Raw genomic sequence first — 16,324 nt, 5'->3', positions numbered from 1 at the left:
GGGTGTATTCCAAGAGTATCTCTGAAATCTAGGCAATTAGTTTTCTGTGTCCTAATTCATTAATAGTTCTGTCGGTGGCAAAGCAGGATCTGTGCCCTCTAAAAGGCCACCAGAAAGCATGTTCTCACATTTCTCAAAGGCTCAGTGCTATGGTTTCTTACACAGTGCTCATTGTAAATTTGAATATTTTCATAAACACGTGATTCCCTGAATATGCTTAGATTTAAATGCAAAGTATAACTATATATCTTCAGTACTTATTTAATTTTTGGCCAGGACTGCTTTAATGCAGATTTGGCTTCTGGATATTGCATACAAATTTTTGTTACTGTAAAGAGAATATGGCAAGAAATCAAAATTTGAAATAGTCACATTACAAAACAAGACTTTCGGCTTTAGATCTCTCTTTTCAGTGGTTTTACAGACTTCTGGAGTCTTAACACTATTCATGATACTACTTGATTCTTAAAAGACCATGTATAAATTAGAAATATGCTTCCAGTATCCACTTTATTAAATTTATTGTTTGGTACTAAACCCTACCTGTTTTTCACAATGGAAATAAATATATTTAGAAGCAATATTTAGCACTTACCTAATGTTTTCTGTGTTGAAAATCTTCCGTCATCTCTTCCCACACCCATCAATTTTAAATAATTCATTGTTGCAGCACGTTGTAAGGTAACATTCTTCTTTGTGTTTCCTTTGTTGTAGCTTCTGTTGTCACAGTTGCCACAAACAAGATATTATTCTAGGAGCTTAGAATGCACAAAAAGACCATGGGCACACTACAAAATCTTTTTGTTACAAGTTGTAGCAGGGAGATGAAATAAACCGTTCAAATAGGTGCAAGAGGTACTTAATATAACAATAGAAGGCACATAGCTTTTAGCTACTGTGTAGCAGGCATTATAGCTTGTTGTCCGTTTCTTTACTGCTGAGGTAAGGAGGTAAGAACAATTACCGCCTTTCACAGATGAGGAACTTGGTACACAAGCTTTCCAGAAACTTTATAGAGGAAGGAGCATTACCAGGATGAAAAAAATAGTTCTTTGTAATGCTGGTTATGTTCCTCACTAAGTAGATTAGACCAGTGGGAATTAGCCACTTACGCTGGTGCCAAGTTTGTCACTGACATAGATCAGGACTGACATCAGTGATCACTGAAGTGCTGCTTCTGACACAGACTTGGCGTTATGCAGTGAAAAGGTTTGCCATCACTGGACTAAAATGTTAGCTCTGAAAGCAGAGTTCCCTGCTAACTACTATGTACAGAGAATGCCAAATGTTATTTGAGAAGGAAGAATGTAAGCCTTTGGAGATAAGAGTGTAACCAGAGTCAAAGAGGAAAAAGAGGAGGTGGTGAAAAGTTTCTTAGCTACTAGTGCTAGTGTTAAAAAAAAATAAAATAATAATCTCAGTTTTCTTCTGATACTTTGTGCAAATCTGTAGTGGTATTCTAGGTAAAGTGGTCAGAGGTTGTGTATACAATTCATAACTGGAAGGATTCTGAAAAAGTACGTGATACTACGTCGTTTGTGCCACTGTCCATTACAGTTCCAGGATGTTTTTTATCGCTTCCCAATAGTTTGGGGTTTTTTTGATAATCTCCCAGTATGGTTTTTTTTTCAGAGTTCAGAATAGCAAAATGTTCTTACTGCTCTGTGACAGGTAATACTGTTGAGTTTGATTTTTAAATGCTCTTAAAGATTTAGGGGACTACTAAAAACGTCCCCGGGAGAACAGCAGTCAAGAAATGCCATAAAAAGTAACTGCAGCATTAAAATTTTCATTTAATAGTTTCATTTAGTAAATTGTTAATCTCCACAATACTATGATACGGTTGCTACCTGATTGTAGAAACCCCATGATGACTGGGCTTCATCCTGTTTAGCAGGTGAATCAGTCAAAGAATTGGAATACATTGTTTTTAGAGCTTTACATCATTAGAGCTGTCTTCGTTCTGTCTACAGAGTATTCATTCATAAACTGAGATTTTGTCATTCTTGCTTTATTTTTGTAAAAATTGCCCCCTGCAGTTACACCTCTTGCTTCTTTTTGTGGTGGGTGTTTTTTTTGTTTAGGTATTGTCTAGAAACTGTAAGTGATAGCGAACATGGACAGCTGAATATTAGCTTAATTGGGAAATATTTTATTAAAACTGATTCCTACAAAACTATACATAAAGTACATTTTACACCCAGTCAGTTTTGGCAAGACTGAAAACAAATGGCATTTGTAGTGTCTTATAAGAGTCCAGAACAATTATAATCCTCCAGTTTATCTAAATTTATATTTTATTCAGTGTTTTTGCCTAAGAAACTGCTGCAATAAATTAGTATTAAATTTTCAGATTTAGCCTTTAGGTTACTTTCTTAATAATTTCATACTGAGTAGTGTTGAGTCCAGTTGCCTGAATGGAGTCATGCAGTGCCAGCTGAGATGCATGCAGTAGCTGAGGTGTCTGCATAGGGCTGAAAGATGTGAGTAACAGAAGATCTGTGGCCTTCTGGAGAGGCCAGCAGGACAATGAAATGGCACTACATGCCTTTTTTTAAGCAATAGCATTGTATTTTCAGTTTCTTCTGTTGTGCAGGGGTTTGTCTGTTGCACTGTCCTGGCTTGGACAGCTTCCTAAACTGAGGGTTCAGTTATGACTTCCCCGTTCTTTTATCAGAGCAACCAGAAAAAGCTAATAAAAAGTGAAATTTATTTATATTACAAATTTGGCAGTGTAGCTTTAACCCTTATTTAAGTTAATCTCATAAAGGATTCTGCATGCAAGCTTTAGTGAAGATTCATACAATGAATGGTGGAAGGAGAAGTATTTTTCACACCTTTTTTAATAAATTCTCTGATTTGAAGTCTCCTAATACCAAACAAGAATTTGATTGAAAAGCCATCACTTATTTAGACTACTTAAATAGCACTATTTAAATTCTGTTAGTTTATTTAATTAGTTATTTTAAAATAACCTCTAATGTGTTTATCAGAATAAGAACAACAGGAAAGTGCTGCTTTTGCGAAGGAACTTTTTCTCCACCTTATTAGTATGAAGAGAGAAATTTTAATTTTTGCATAATAAATATAACTGCAGATCAGAAAAATTATATTAAAAATTTTAATTATGAGGATAAGTATAGGCTTTTTTTTCCTCATAGTCTTGTTACAAAGTTGATTATTCAGGAAGAACAACAAAAGTTATACTGACTGCTAATTTGTCATCTTTTGATAGAAATTATGTTCTCCAGATTTTCTGTTTATAGTAGCATCTCGGTTTTGTTTTCTGACCCCTTCAATTTCTGTCTTTAAAGTAGACCACGCATGGCACAGTCATATTTCTTTTAGCATAGAAGAGGAAAACAACTGTCCTCTTCATGTTCCATGTGTATGTCATAGTAACACAATTTCTGTACTTGTGCTTCCCATAGTTACAGAGGTTAGTGGGGCTGTTAAAGGGACTGTTTACAAACTCACACTGTGTTACTCCTTCCTGGATTTGGACTTATTGTTCAACTATTACAAGCTTTTATTGTTTGAGCTAGAGGCAGTAAAGTGAAGGTGGTTTTGTGTGAGTGTGTGTGTGTATTGGTTTGATTAAATAAATACGCAGTAAACTTGATTAGTTAGGTATCACAGTAGTACCTTGATATCTCTACAGCGTACAGTATACTGAGAGGTCTCTTCCATCACGTTCTAATCTTTCTCTTTTACTGAAGGTCAGAAGCAGCAGTCAGTCATGTTGTGTTTCTCTTTAAAGTAACTTCAGTCAGATTATGGCAATCACACAGATCTCAACTCTGTCTCTTGCCTTCATCAGCTGCAGAACTGATCATCTTGACCTGTCTTCTACAGTTGTAATAAGCATATTAATTTCTTGTGTATCACTCAGTCCTATAAATTCCTTAGCAGCATTTATTTCAAGCAATGCATATTTTAGCTTTGCATGGTCTTATTTCTTAATCCTGTTATTCCTTACAATTTGCACTGTGACGGAAGATAATTAAACCAGACTATCATGAGACCTGAAGTTTGAATTTGGTCTTTTTGCTTTCTTTTATTCACTAAGGTGGTTGTTTTACTAAATGTGGTGTTCTGTTAGCTTGGGTTAACAGTTTTGAGAACTACACATCATATTATTTAATAATTTATTTTCAAAAAACATTTAGAAATTGCTTGACTGTAAATTTGTAATGTATCCAAATTAAACAAATACCCTCCACCCCCCAACATACATAACTGGTTGCCTTGGAACGTAATCTGTCATGCATAGGTTCTTAAATAATTGCTGGTGATTCTGATGTTTCTAGTCCTAAAGTGAAATATCTAGGACTAGAGTGTGAGTGAATTTTCATGAAGCTCCTCTGCAAATAAGTGCTCAAATGCACTTACATCACTAGTTTACATAACTTGGCTATTTTTAAGTCCTTTTATTAAGTGTTAGGTGTAAACCTTACATTGCAAAAGGAAAATCTTAAAAGGAATGTTGCCTAGATAGATTTGGCTGCATATTATGAAGGTTATTTAATAAAGATAATTGAACATGAAGCCACTTGAAGAGCTTTGATTTTTATATTTTTAGTAACAAGAAGTTCTCTGATATTCCGTGTCCAGCTGCTGAAGAAAACCAAATATCAAGAAAGTGAATGTAAAAGAAATTTCCATTCCACAGACTGAAAAAACCCCGCTCAAAATCTTTAAAAAAACCAAAATGCAAACCAAAAAAAAAATCCCTCCCCAAAAGAAAACCAAAACCCACAAACAAAAACCTAATTGACTGTCAATTTTATAAATTAAATTCTACTTAAACTTAATTTCTTAAACAGATATCATTCCTCTATTAGGGAAGTTACTACTCTAGAAGTTGCATAAACATCAAGTACACAGCTGTGTAAAGTTTTCTGTTACCTCAAGATAAAGAATTGCTAAGAAGTCAAAAGTTCCTGAATGTTCTTAACAGGAACAATTTCTCCTGCTAAATATAGTGTACTGTGTGATGGTATTCCTGGAATGAATGAATGAAAACAAATCGTATAATATACTCTGCAACAAGCATAATGGGGTTCCCAGTAGTTTAGAAGAATTTTTCCATGGGTTTGTGTAGCTTCCTTATCATTCCTGTGTAACCTTATCTAGGTGTTCCTGCTCTGGCAGGGGGATTGGACTAGATGATCTCTTGAGGTCCCTTCCAATCTCTAACATACTGTGATACTGTGATACTTGCATTCTTGTTTTCCTTGGATTAAAAAAAAAGTAGTTTTTTACTATCTTGTTTATTTATTGGTGTATAAAAAAAAATCTATATGCCCTACTCCCTTACTTTTGCTTCCTTTCACCCCTTTTGTCTTGTGTTATTCTATCTTGCACATTCAGAACCAAAGCATATGCATGAGATCTTGAGAGGGAGAAGCAATAGCCTCTTACAGGACGTACTTCATATTTTAGGTTTATTCTTGATCATGTTAATTTTGTGTATTGAACTGTTCAGATTTACTGAAAACACATATGAAGTCACACAAATTTTAATAAAATTGTGTCTTTTTTGACACATAAGTGCATAATTAAAGTATAACTTGGTGAGAGCAGTTGTATTCTTATTTGGTACTTTAATTGGAAAGCTCTAGAAATGCCTTGCAAACACTGTGTCAATAAAGACTAATAGAAGAATAATTTGCTCACCACTGAAATGGTTTGGTTGGTGTAGGGGAGGATCTTCAAGTTGTTTGACAACACTAAACCTGAGATGGGATTTAACTGCGCTCATTTATTTAGTAAGCTTTTAAAACAAGATTATTAAAAGAACAAAAACCACCACCAGCAAAACCAAACAACCAACCCACGCATACACAAAAGAAAAACCCTAACCAAAAACCAGCAGATAAAAACACCTGAAAGACTACACTGTACAGCAAAAAAGCAAAAGGTAGATCATCAAAACATTTATTTCAGTTATTTAGATGTATTATTTTCTCAAGCTGAATATAGCTATAAAGTTGCAAGGAATAATTCGGAATGAAAATGAATATGGTTTTGAAGAAAAGAATCATGAACAGTAAATAGCTTAAGCTAAGAAAGCAGATCATGCCAGACAAACTGAAATATATTGTTTTGATGGAAACACTAAGTTAGTCAATGAAGAGTATGTTGTACATTATCCTTGGAGAGATAACCACATATTCACAGAGAAAAGTTTGAAAGTACAATTTCAGTGTTGATTTTCTTTAAGATTTCTTACGCAGACGTTCTACCAATAGGGCGATAACCTTGATTTAGATATTCATGAGTATGAGATGCCTGCAGTTTGGAAAAATCTCATGTATTGCGTTAGTAAAAGGAATCTTGTTTCCTTTTTAAATGTGACTGATAGATTTGTAGGGGTTTTTTAATATGTACATAGGTCTGTAGCTTTCCATTCTTAAAATAGCCTTGCTTGTAACTGTTTAGTCTGTAAAATCATGTATTTCTGTTTTGGTCATTATGAAATTCAAGGTGTGCACTATTTACTTGCCTTCCTGTGCCTGAATAGCATTGCATTATTAAAGCCTAGAAGATGAGATTTAGAGAAAGTTAGGAAGGCAGAAAATGAGAGGAAATGAATGAAACGAGGAGGGCCACAGAGAGGGCTTTAGGCAGAAATGGAGAAAATCAGAAGACAAAAAATAAACAGTTTGGGGCTTAATGAAATGTGGAATGGCATGGTTAGGAAACTTCAATGAGACTTAAGCTTATAGTTTGTGATTTTTATTAATTTTTGTGTCTCTGCAGAAAGTCATAAAGTTTGTCTCAGTGGAGTCTTCTGTTTTAATATTTTCTACATTTGCAGATGACAGGGGGCTTGGGGTTTGTTTCATGTTTTTAATAAAGCTTTTATCATGCAGGTGTTTGAGGTTGACATTTAGAAAATGAAACTGGGAGGACCAATATAATCATGGGGACAAGTAATAACACTAAAATTCCCACCCCTTACTTTCACTTAGCTTAATTGCAGTTCACAAAATCACAGAATCGTTAGGGTTGGAAAGGGCCTCTGGAGATCATCCAGTCCAGCCCTCTGCCAAGGCAGGGCAACCTAGAGCAGGTTACACAGGAATGTGTCCAGGAAGGTTTTGAATGTCTCCAGAGAGGGAGACCCCATGACCCTCCTGGGCAGCCTGCTCCACTGCTCTGCCACCCTCAGCGTAAAAAAGTTCTTTCTCATGTTGAGGTGAAACTTCTGTGCTTAGTTTATGGCCATTGCTCCTCATCCTGTTGCTGGGCAACACTGAAAAAAAGCCTGGTACCATCCTCAATTTTTTGAAAATTAAAATTTAAAAATTTCCACAATCTTTTTAGTATTGCCCAAAATACAAAGTTTAACAGTGTCTTATCAGATGGTAATTGGTCACAGTAAGAATAAGTTGACATAACTTATTACACAAAAAGCTAAAAAGATCAGTGTGGCAACCAGGCTTATTTAACCAATAGTACCAATCCCCAACCAAGCCTCAACCAATTCCCAGCCAAATTCTACCATTTTTGTATGGTCAAGTCTGGTTAATCAGTCCAACAGCTTTTCTCCCCTGCCTGCCTTTCATCTATTACACATTCCCTGTTGTAATCTTTAGATCTCAGCTTCTTTGTGCCAGCCACAGAGGAGAAAAAGCAGGCAATAGACATCCTTACTGGATTCTGCTCCTGTCTGTATGGTCAGTAGTCCAACCTGGAGAGTGAACTGGGATTACCTCTGAACTGTAAGATGTAGATTCCTGTCCAGCTGTTTAAAGGCCTGTTGGGAAGGTTGTCAGCAGGGAGGCTTCCAAAAGAGGAAGGTGCAGGAGAGTGAGCAGGATCTCTAGAAATGCCTGGAATTAGAAGATGTTGTTTCTGTTGATTAAGTCTGACTATTCTTCAGACCGTTCCTTGTTGACAGTGTTGGTTAAAAATGTTTTTTTAACACTTTCAAGAAATTAAATTCCAAATCATCTAATTTGTGAATAAGGTTCTTTGAACCATCTTTTACATCCAGTCTGTTTATATTCAAGTAGTAAACTTAGGGGCTCTGAAGAAAAAGGTAGACATTATAGATCTAACGTGTAAGTAATAAAAGCTGTTTTCAAGTTATAAAATGTTGAATTTGATAAGAACTTGTTAAGACAGAATAAAAGCAGTTGCCTAGAATCATAGAATAGTTAGGGTTGGAAAGGACCTTAAGATCATCTAGTTCCAACCCCCCTGCCATGGGCAGGGACACCCCACACTAAACCATGTCACCCAAGGCCTCATCCAACCTGGCCTTGAATACCGCCAGGGATGGAGCATTCACAACCTCCCTGGGCAACCCATTCCAGTGCCTCATCACTTTCACAGTAAAGAACTTCCTCCTTATATCCAATCTAAACTTCCCCTGTTTAAGTTTGAACCTGTTACCCCTTGTCCTATCACTACAGTCCCTGATGAAGAGTCCATCCCCAGCATCCTTGTAGGCCCCCTTCAGATGCTGGAAGGGGATGAGATAATTATAGAAAATTAATGGTTTTCATTCCACATAAATATGCAAACTACTATAGCTCTAGAAAATAATAGTTAAACAATAATGACCAGATAGGGAGATCTGCAGAAAACAGTTGTACGAAAAGAAATTTGATGCATTGAGAGTTTGTACCTGATTAATTTGAGAACATTAAATACTGCTCCAGTTAAAAGTGATTTAGTCAAAGTCAATCACAAATCAGTTGTTTTCTATCATACTTTAACCTGGATGCCTGTGTTCATTTTACAATACCTTTATGCAGAAAAATTAAGGGAGAACTCTTGAAAAGTATGGCAGATATAGAGCAAAGTTTCCAAATTACTCAAAATTATAGATTTGAAAATCATTAGATGTTAAAAAGTTATCTAATTAAGAGCATATTTAACCAATCTGAAGATCTGTGAGAATCTGTAGGTACTGAATAGCTTTAGAAATGATCTGTTTATTCAGATGCATAATTTTAGCTCCTGGTTTAAAACTTGAACATGAAATATTAAATAACTTCTGTAAATATTGATAAAAGGAAAGAACTTCTGTATATAAAACAGCCATATAATTTTGAAAGAGATTAATTTTGAAGAATAAATTGCTCTAAGGTAAAGTAACAGGATGAGTTTGAGAGAAACAGTCTTTTATCCAAGTAGCTAACAATACCAGTAGTTAAAAACCTTTTCCTAATTTTTAACACGGTATCTTGAGAGAAGTAGAATCGAGCAGTCTCAGGTCTGTGTTCAAGGCTGAAAATTGACTAGCTGATCTTACAGAATCTTTTTAAGTGTCTGACTTTAATCTCTGAAAATTAAAGTTGTGACATAGACAGTCTTCCTGCTGTGAAACGAGTTTTTCATCTTTCATAATTGTTTAGTAATCCTCACAGCTCTAAGTGCTTTAACTCAGTAGCTTATCCTGACATGATTAGAACAAGTAACCAAAACTAATACAAATGCAGTAAATTAGAGATGCAATTTCTGGTTTTCGTCACCAATCACCAGTTCACATACCTTGAAAGAATGCTTTTATTGCTAGAAAGATGTTCTAATAGAATAGCAGTTTGAGTTATTAAATGTTAATATTTCCAGAGAAGGAAGGTTCGGAGAAAAAGAAAATTAAGAAGGATGCTGGAAATAAGAAAACACCACCAGTTAGCATTCTTTTTGGTTATCCTCTGTCAGAGCGCAAACAGATGGCACTTCTCATGCAGATGACAGCAAGAGACAACAGTCCAGGTGAGCTTGCAAAGTTAACAGCTTTCTTCCTCCTGCTTGTTTAATTTTGTCTCAGTCAGAATATTCTGAACCCTGATGTTTTTCAACAATCCTTAATTTTATTGATTTTTTAAAAATTATTCATAAATCTGTTAAAGCTTCTTTGCATTCACAAGCAATCTGATAACAGTGTCTTGACCTTCTATATTTACGTGCAAAAAATTGCACTATAATAGCTATAAAACCTGAAAATCTCTTCTTCTTTCTTTTTTTTTTGCCTCTCAAATAATGTGCATTACTTAAAAACTGAAATGTTATCTGTTGGGGGGTGTTGGTTTTGTTTCTTTTTTTAATGAACTTTAACTACTCTCTCGTTGTCTGGATTTGGAGCAGGATTTTCATTTAGAAGGAAAGCGGATTGTTTCCTTAAGATTTAATGGCAGAGGGGTGACACCCTGTTTTGAATTCAGAACTTCAAATTGTCCTTGCTCCAGCTGTATTTAAAAAAATCTTTTGTTTGTGTATATTCTACAGGTGTAACATTTTTACAACATTGGCATTTGAAAGTGAATGGTTGCATTTCCTTAAGAAACTATGTATTACAGCAAAAAACATTTGTGCATAGAGTACAATACACAGTAATTCTTCAAACTGGCATCCCACTACATAAGAATATGGTGGAATTGTGCCGGAAGAAGCAGAAGCAGAGTAGATACTAATCTGCATGGTCATGCTTTGTTTCAGCAGAATTTATACCAGAGTTTGTGAACCTTGCAGTCTGGATAGACTTCATCTATCCTTGAAACCTACTTTTAAAATAGTGAGATACTGCAAAACATGCTTTTTCATGTTGTGAATAGGCATTGTGTTAATACAGGTCAAGTGTCAAATATATCCTTTATTTAAATATGATTATTCACTAGTTATTATTATCATCTTTGACCACAAGAGTTAAAATGAGCTAAAGTAAAAATAGTGTTAAATAACTTCCAGTGACCATTTTAAAACTTATTTTGTAGATTCCACCTTAAATCATCCCTTACAAACAACACCAACACAAAAGAAAACTCCAACCTCTTCTTCAAGACAAAAAGACAAAGTTAACAAGCGAAATGAACGAGGGGAAACTCCTCTACATATGGCAGCAATTCGAGGGGATGTTAAACAGGTTAAGGAGCTAATCAGTTTAGGTGCAAATGTGAATGTAAAAGATTTTGCAGGTAAGTTGATATATGTTCTCTTAACTGTACTAATTCAAAATTAATGCTGAAGTCATTATCAGAGGTTTAATGCTATAAGGTTCATGCTATATGCAAATGAAAAAATACAACTTACTAGAAATTCTTAAATCATGGGGTTTTTTTATTTCTGATAGCAGTGGTAGTACTGGGACACTGTAGAGCCTAGTATATTATTAGAACAGTATATTAATACCTGGAGGTTTCAGTTGTGACCAGGCAGTCACTAATTGGTAATGGGACTGTAGGTTATGTGAGGAGATGGAAAGTTCAGTAACAGCGAAGGTGGCATTGTAATGTATATTGTCTTCTCACTGGGACAGCTAATGTGCACCAAAGCAGGTGAGTGTAGTATAGCTTGCACTTGTCATTTAGTGCTGCTAGATTAATGATAGTTTTGATATGTCAGTATTTGCTGTGATTTCAGCACTGACTGATGAACTTTAAGGTGAGTTGCAACTTGTACCGTATTTTTAGCATCCTTTATTTGGTATCTTTCTTTACTGTTTGTCTGTAAGACCTCCTAAATAAGTTTTTGGAACCTGCTGGAAAACTTTTGCCTATTTTGCTTTTGATATGCTCATAGTAGATAAGTTTCTACATGTTTTAGTAAAAAATCCATTGGGTAAATACAAGATTCCCAAAGTAATGCTTTCAGAGAAGATGATAGAACCTGCAGTTTTGAGTTCAGTAGTTGCCAGTTACTGATTGGCCAGGCATCAAGTGAAATGCATTTACATACTGAGATAAGCCAAAGTGCTTTCTGGTTTTCCCTCAGCCAGTGTAAGAGTCTAAGACTTAGGAGCTGGAGTATTGGGTAGAGATTTAGGGCATAGAAGGAGGTTGGAGTAATGAGGAAGGATGGAACACAGTGAAAGGAAGGCTAAGTTACAGGATAAAGGGTTCGGTGGGGTGTGGAGGTTCTTGTGGGATTGGGGTCTAGGAGACATCTATAGAAAGATAGGATTTCAGCACATTTCTCTCTTAAATGCAAGGATAGCTAAAAATAATACAAATATCAAATGCACATTATATAAACAGCATAAGAAACAGCTCTGCCTCTTAACATTGACTCTAAACACTGGCTTTTTTCATCCACAGTAGAAGTGGATCATGGGAAAGTATGGAAGTAAATATAAGAAGGGGCCATGTTACTTTTTTTTTTCTTTTTAGAAGCAAAAATACAATGAAAGTTTGCATGAGTATTTTAACTAGACCTACAGTAAAGCCTGCTCTTAAAGATGCTCATTTTATGGGTCTGAATGGTTACAGTGAGAATTACGTTCTCAGTGGGAATGAGTGAGATGGGCTGAGGTAACAGGCTCCAGTGGGAGAAATTAGGACTTACATGATACAATTAGTTGTCAGCCCAGACTTGATGTCAAGAGAAGGTATTAACTAGATTGACTAAAATCCGGATTTTAAGTAATAAACAGATCAGTAATTTCTTGGTTTGCAGAGGGTAGCTGAATTTGTGTTTGAAGGTGAGGCTGCCCAGGACTGCCATGTAGAGGAAGAAAAGAAAGGAAGCTGAAGTAGAACTCTGTGAGATCTTCAGAGAAATTGAGAGGGGAGATGAGAAGAATTCGTTGATGAGCAATTTTAGAAAAGGAGGGGGAGGTTCAGGGGAAGACAGGGCCATAGAAACACTACAAGAAGAGATGTTGTGGTGGGTTAACCTTGGCTGGTTGCCACACGCCCACCCAGCTGCTGTCTTACTTTCCATCCTCAACGCGGCAAGGGTAGAAAATAAGATGGAAAAAAGCCCTCATGGTTTGAGTTAAAGGCCTTTTAATAAGAAAAGCATAAGCTGCGCATGCCAGCAAAGGAAAAAGAGGAATTCATTCACTACTTCCAGTCAACAGGCAAATACGCAGCCACTTCCAGGGAAGCAGGGCCTCAGCAAGTGTAATGATTGACTGTGAAGACAAACACAATAACTATGAACATTCCTCTTTCCTTCTTTCCTGAATCTTTTATTGCTAAGCATGACATCATATAGTACAGAATATATCCTTGGTCAGTTTGGGTCAACTGTCCTGGCAACATCCCTTCCCAGCCTCTTGCACAAGGAGGGAGGGAGAAAGCCTTGACACCGTACAAGCAGTGTTCAGCTGTAGCCAGAACACTGGCTGTGTTATGAACAGTGTTTTAGCCCCAAGTACAATGCACAACACTTTTTGAGCTCCTAGGAAGGAACTTTGTAGCTTAACCCCAGCCTGACCTGGTACAGATACTTAACTCATTTTAAAGGCAGATGAAAGGATGAGGAGAACGGCAGAGAGCTGGTTCTGAGAATCGTAGGCTCATAGAATGTTTAGGGTTGGGAGCAACCTTAAAGATCATCTAGTTCCAGCCCCCCTGCCGTGGGCAGGTACACCTCCCAGTAGACCAAGTTGCTCAAAGCCCTGTCCAACCTGGCCTACAATGAGATACTTTGATGAGCAGGCTCATAAGAAGTCAGGCTGCAATATCCGACATTCATTGCTGAAGAATTGCACTCTTACACAGACTGAGACATTTTAGTTCTGGTATTTCTGTAGTTAAAGGTCTTTTTGCTCCAGATTAAATCAGGCACCACCAGAAAACTGAGCAGATGTGGCACGAAAGTTCCTAACTGTTTTCACAGGCTTTATCAAATCATTTACCACTCAATACTGCTTTCAGCCATCTAGTGACAGGAGCAGGAATCAGTTGGGAGCAAGTCATTAGAGACTTTGTTCAGAACTCTGAAGGAGGTGTTTGGGATCAAGTGAGATACTTTTCTATTGGTAATCCAAAGTGAGAAGCAGAGGTGGTTAAGCTTCAAAATCCTGTGTGGAGGAAGAGGTCAAGAGGAGGGGGAGGATCTGAGCAATGAGTCATGAGTGGAAAAAAAATAGGAATTCAGGATGCAGTGAGATTTAGAGAATTAGAGGTTTTAGCTAAGAATTTGGCAGAACTAAAGGAGCAGAAAATGAATTAGTAATGGAGGAAGTAACCCTGCTGATGGAATACCTGCCAGAATGATACTGCCATGTGAGAACAAGAGTAAAGGAAACAGATGTTGAGAGCAAGCCAGGACTAGGGTTGGCAGGCCAGACACTGTGATAGGGTAGAAAGGCAAAGCAGTAAAATATGAAGAGTGAATTGCAGAGAGACTTAATAAGGGGAAAGAACACAGGGATCGGAGGGCTGAGAGCAGAAGTGTCATCATTGTGAGTGATTGAGAAAAGGCCAAATGACAAGAAAAGGCAAAGAAGGATGTGGTAGCCAGGCAGTGTTGAAAGTGAGTGACCCAAGTAATGTTTGGAGAGGAACTACAGGATACGAAAATCAGGAAGGAGTGTTTTGCTTTAGAATAAGGTAGAGGCTTTTTCCTTTTTTTAATTCAGATGAGTGGCAGGTGAGAACTTGAGTGAAAGGTAAAAGTGAAAAATTACCTTACTGAGGGATTAGATAAGTTAGACGTTTCTTGTACCTCCTCATCATGGATGTACAAGACTATTACTGATTAGACACAGAGTCCAAATGAATGTGTTCTTCCTGACTTGCCCTGGTTATATTGGAAAGAAAAGTTGGAAACCTTCCCAGAATTGGGCTTTGAGAAGGCAGCAGCAGCAGGCTAGAAGTTCAGGGCAGCTATGAAGTGGAAGGCATCAAGTTGAGGAGAAGAAATTGAGGTAAGGAATATAGGGTGTGTGGGTTGATTATTGTTTTCCACTGAGGCTCTGTTAAAAAAAATGAGCACTGAACTTCAGATTATCAGTGTGGAAATCAAAATTGCTAAAAAATACTAATATTCTAGGAAATATCAGGAATAAATTCTCTGCCAGTATTTCCTTAGCTTGTTATCTACACTAATAACTGCTGAATGTTACTAGTGATTCCTGATACATGTTCAGTGGCTCTAAAGGAGCACCAGTTATGATAATCTGCCATCCTTCTTTCCAGTAGTGTGATTTTCAAACTGTTTCCATATAGAATAATATTATCTCTGTATCCTCAACACTGTATTCAAATGCTCACTAGTCAAAGAATTTCTAACATGTTTAGCCTGGGGATTTTGTGTCGGATTTTGTCTTTTACTATTTGGTTAGTGATTTCTATGTTCAATGTAATCACAATAAAGTTTGAAATTTGACATGAGGTTTAAAATTGATAAAGCACATGTTCATCAGATGAATGGAATTACCTTCCTGCCAGTTACTGTGTGTGAGTGTATTTTGAAATGTCTCGAGGCAGTAGAGATCTGTAGCGCAGCATCTTTGACCTTTCGAACTTAAACTTCCCACTCTTCACTACAGGTTGGACGCCACTGCATGAAGCTTGTAACGTTGGTTACTATGATGTTGCTAAAGTCCTGATAGCAGCGGGAGCTGATGTGAACACACAGGGCTTGGATGATGATACGCCACTTCATGATTCTGCTAGTAGTGGGCATAGAAATGTGAGTCTACCAGGAGAGTGGGAGGGAAATATATAAATGGTTTGAAATGCTCAGTCTTTAGAACAAATCCTAAGTGTCCTGACTGCTGTCATATGATTTTATAATTATGCTTCTGCTGGTTTGAGAGCATCTTAAAGTTGTTTTGGTTTTGTTTATTTCATTTTGCTTTTCATCCTCCATCTATTGCCAGATGTTTTCTACCAGTATCTGCTTTCTCAAATATTTAAAAGTTTCACTTCTGCTGTTTTAATAAGGAAACATTTCAATGGACTTTTTTGGAAACACTTCTACTGTGTAGAATTCTCAAAATAAAAATGTCTCCAAACAAGAATGGTTTGTGTGTGTGTGTGTGTGTATACACACACACATATATACATATATATACACACATATATATAAATATTTAAAGGGGGGTGTGTGTGTATATTTATATATATCTCTCCTACTTATTTATGGTCTTTGAGATACAGCAGTGATGTACATATATTCTTAAATTATGTTTTTAAGTTTTACCAATTTTTTGGTAAAAATGTAGGTAATTTTACATTAGGTATTTTACATTAATGTAATGTAAATTTTAGGTATTTAACATTAATTTCTGAATTTGTTCTTGCTTTCTACAAAGTACATGCAGAAATTACTCTGCTTTCCCTTTATATCTCTTTTATTTCATAATGGTGTGTGTGATCTCCTGTATAAAGCAAAAAATAGAAAATATCCTTAAATCCTTCCAAACAAAGATGTTCAGTTTGAAAGGATCTTCTGGAAAGGCTGAAGCAATGAATTATATTAATCTGATTGTAAAATTGTAATTGACTCTTTAGTAACCATTTCTTATGGCTATCTAAACAAAAGTGGGTCTTTACATAGAACTTGCATAAAATTGTAGTGGAGTTTTGGAGAACAGGACCTCTTGCTTGTCTGGTCTCAGTATATGTATCTG

The 16,324-nt window shown here is 36.4% G+C and overlaps 1 protein-coding gene across 7 annotated transcripts in view; it reads left to right on the top strand.

Moving 5' to 3' along the window:
• Window positions 1-16,324, top strand: part of ANKRD12 (ankyrin repeat domain 12) — a 64,342-nt gene that overhangs the window by 28,260 nt on the left and 19,758 nt on the right. For all 7 annotated transcript variants that reach the window (XR_013956204.1, XM_080610118.1, XM_080610119.1 and 4 more), the window contains 3 exons: window positions 9,589-9,735; window positions 10,734-10,934; window positions 15,239-15,381. Coding sequence is in view for 6 of the 7 variants with exons in the window: in XM_080610118.1 (XP_080466244.1) it covers window positions 9,589-9,735; window positions 10,734-10,934; window positions 15,239-15,381 (491 nt within the window). In the remaining variant the exon portion in view is untranslated. The remainder of the gene's footprint in view (window positions 1-9,588; window positions 9,736-10,733; window positions 10,935-15,238; window positions 15,382-16,324) is intronic.

Source organism: Psittacula echo (genome assembly GCF_963264785.1).
Source record: "Psittacula echo genome assembly, chromosome: 2".
NCBI classification, from domain to species: Eukaryota; Metazoa; Chordata; class Aves; order Psittaciformes; family Psittacidae; genus Psittacula; species Psittacula echo.
The sequence above is the reverse complement of the archived record's forward strand: the minus strand, read 5'-3'. Positions and strand labels throughout refer to the sequence as shown.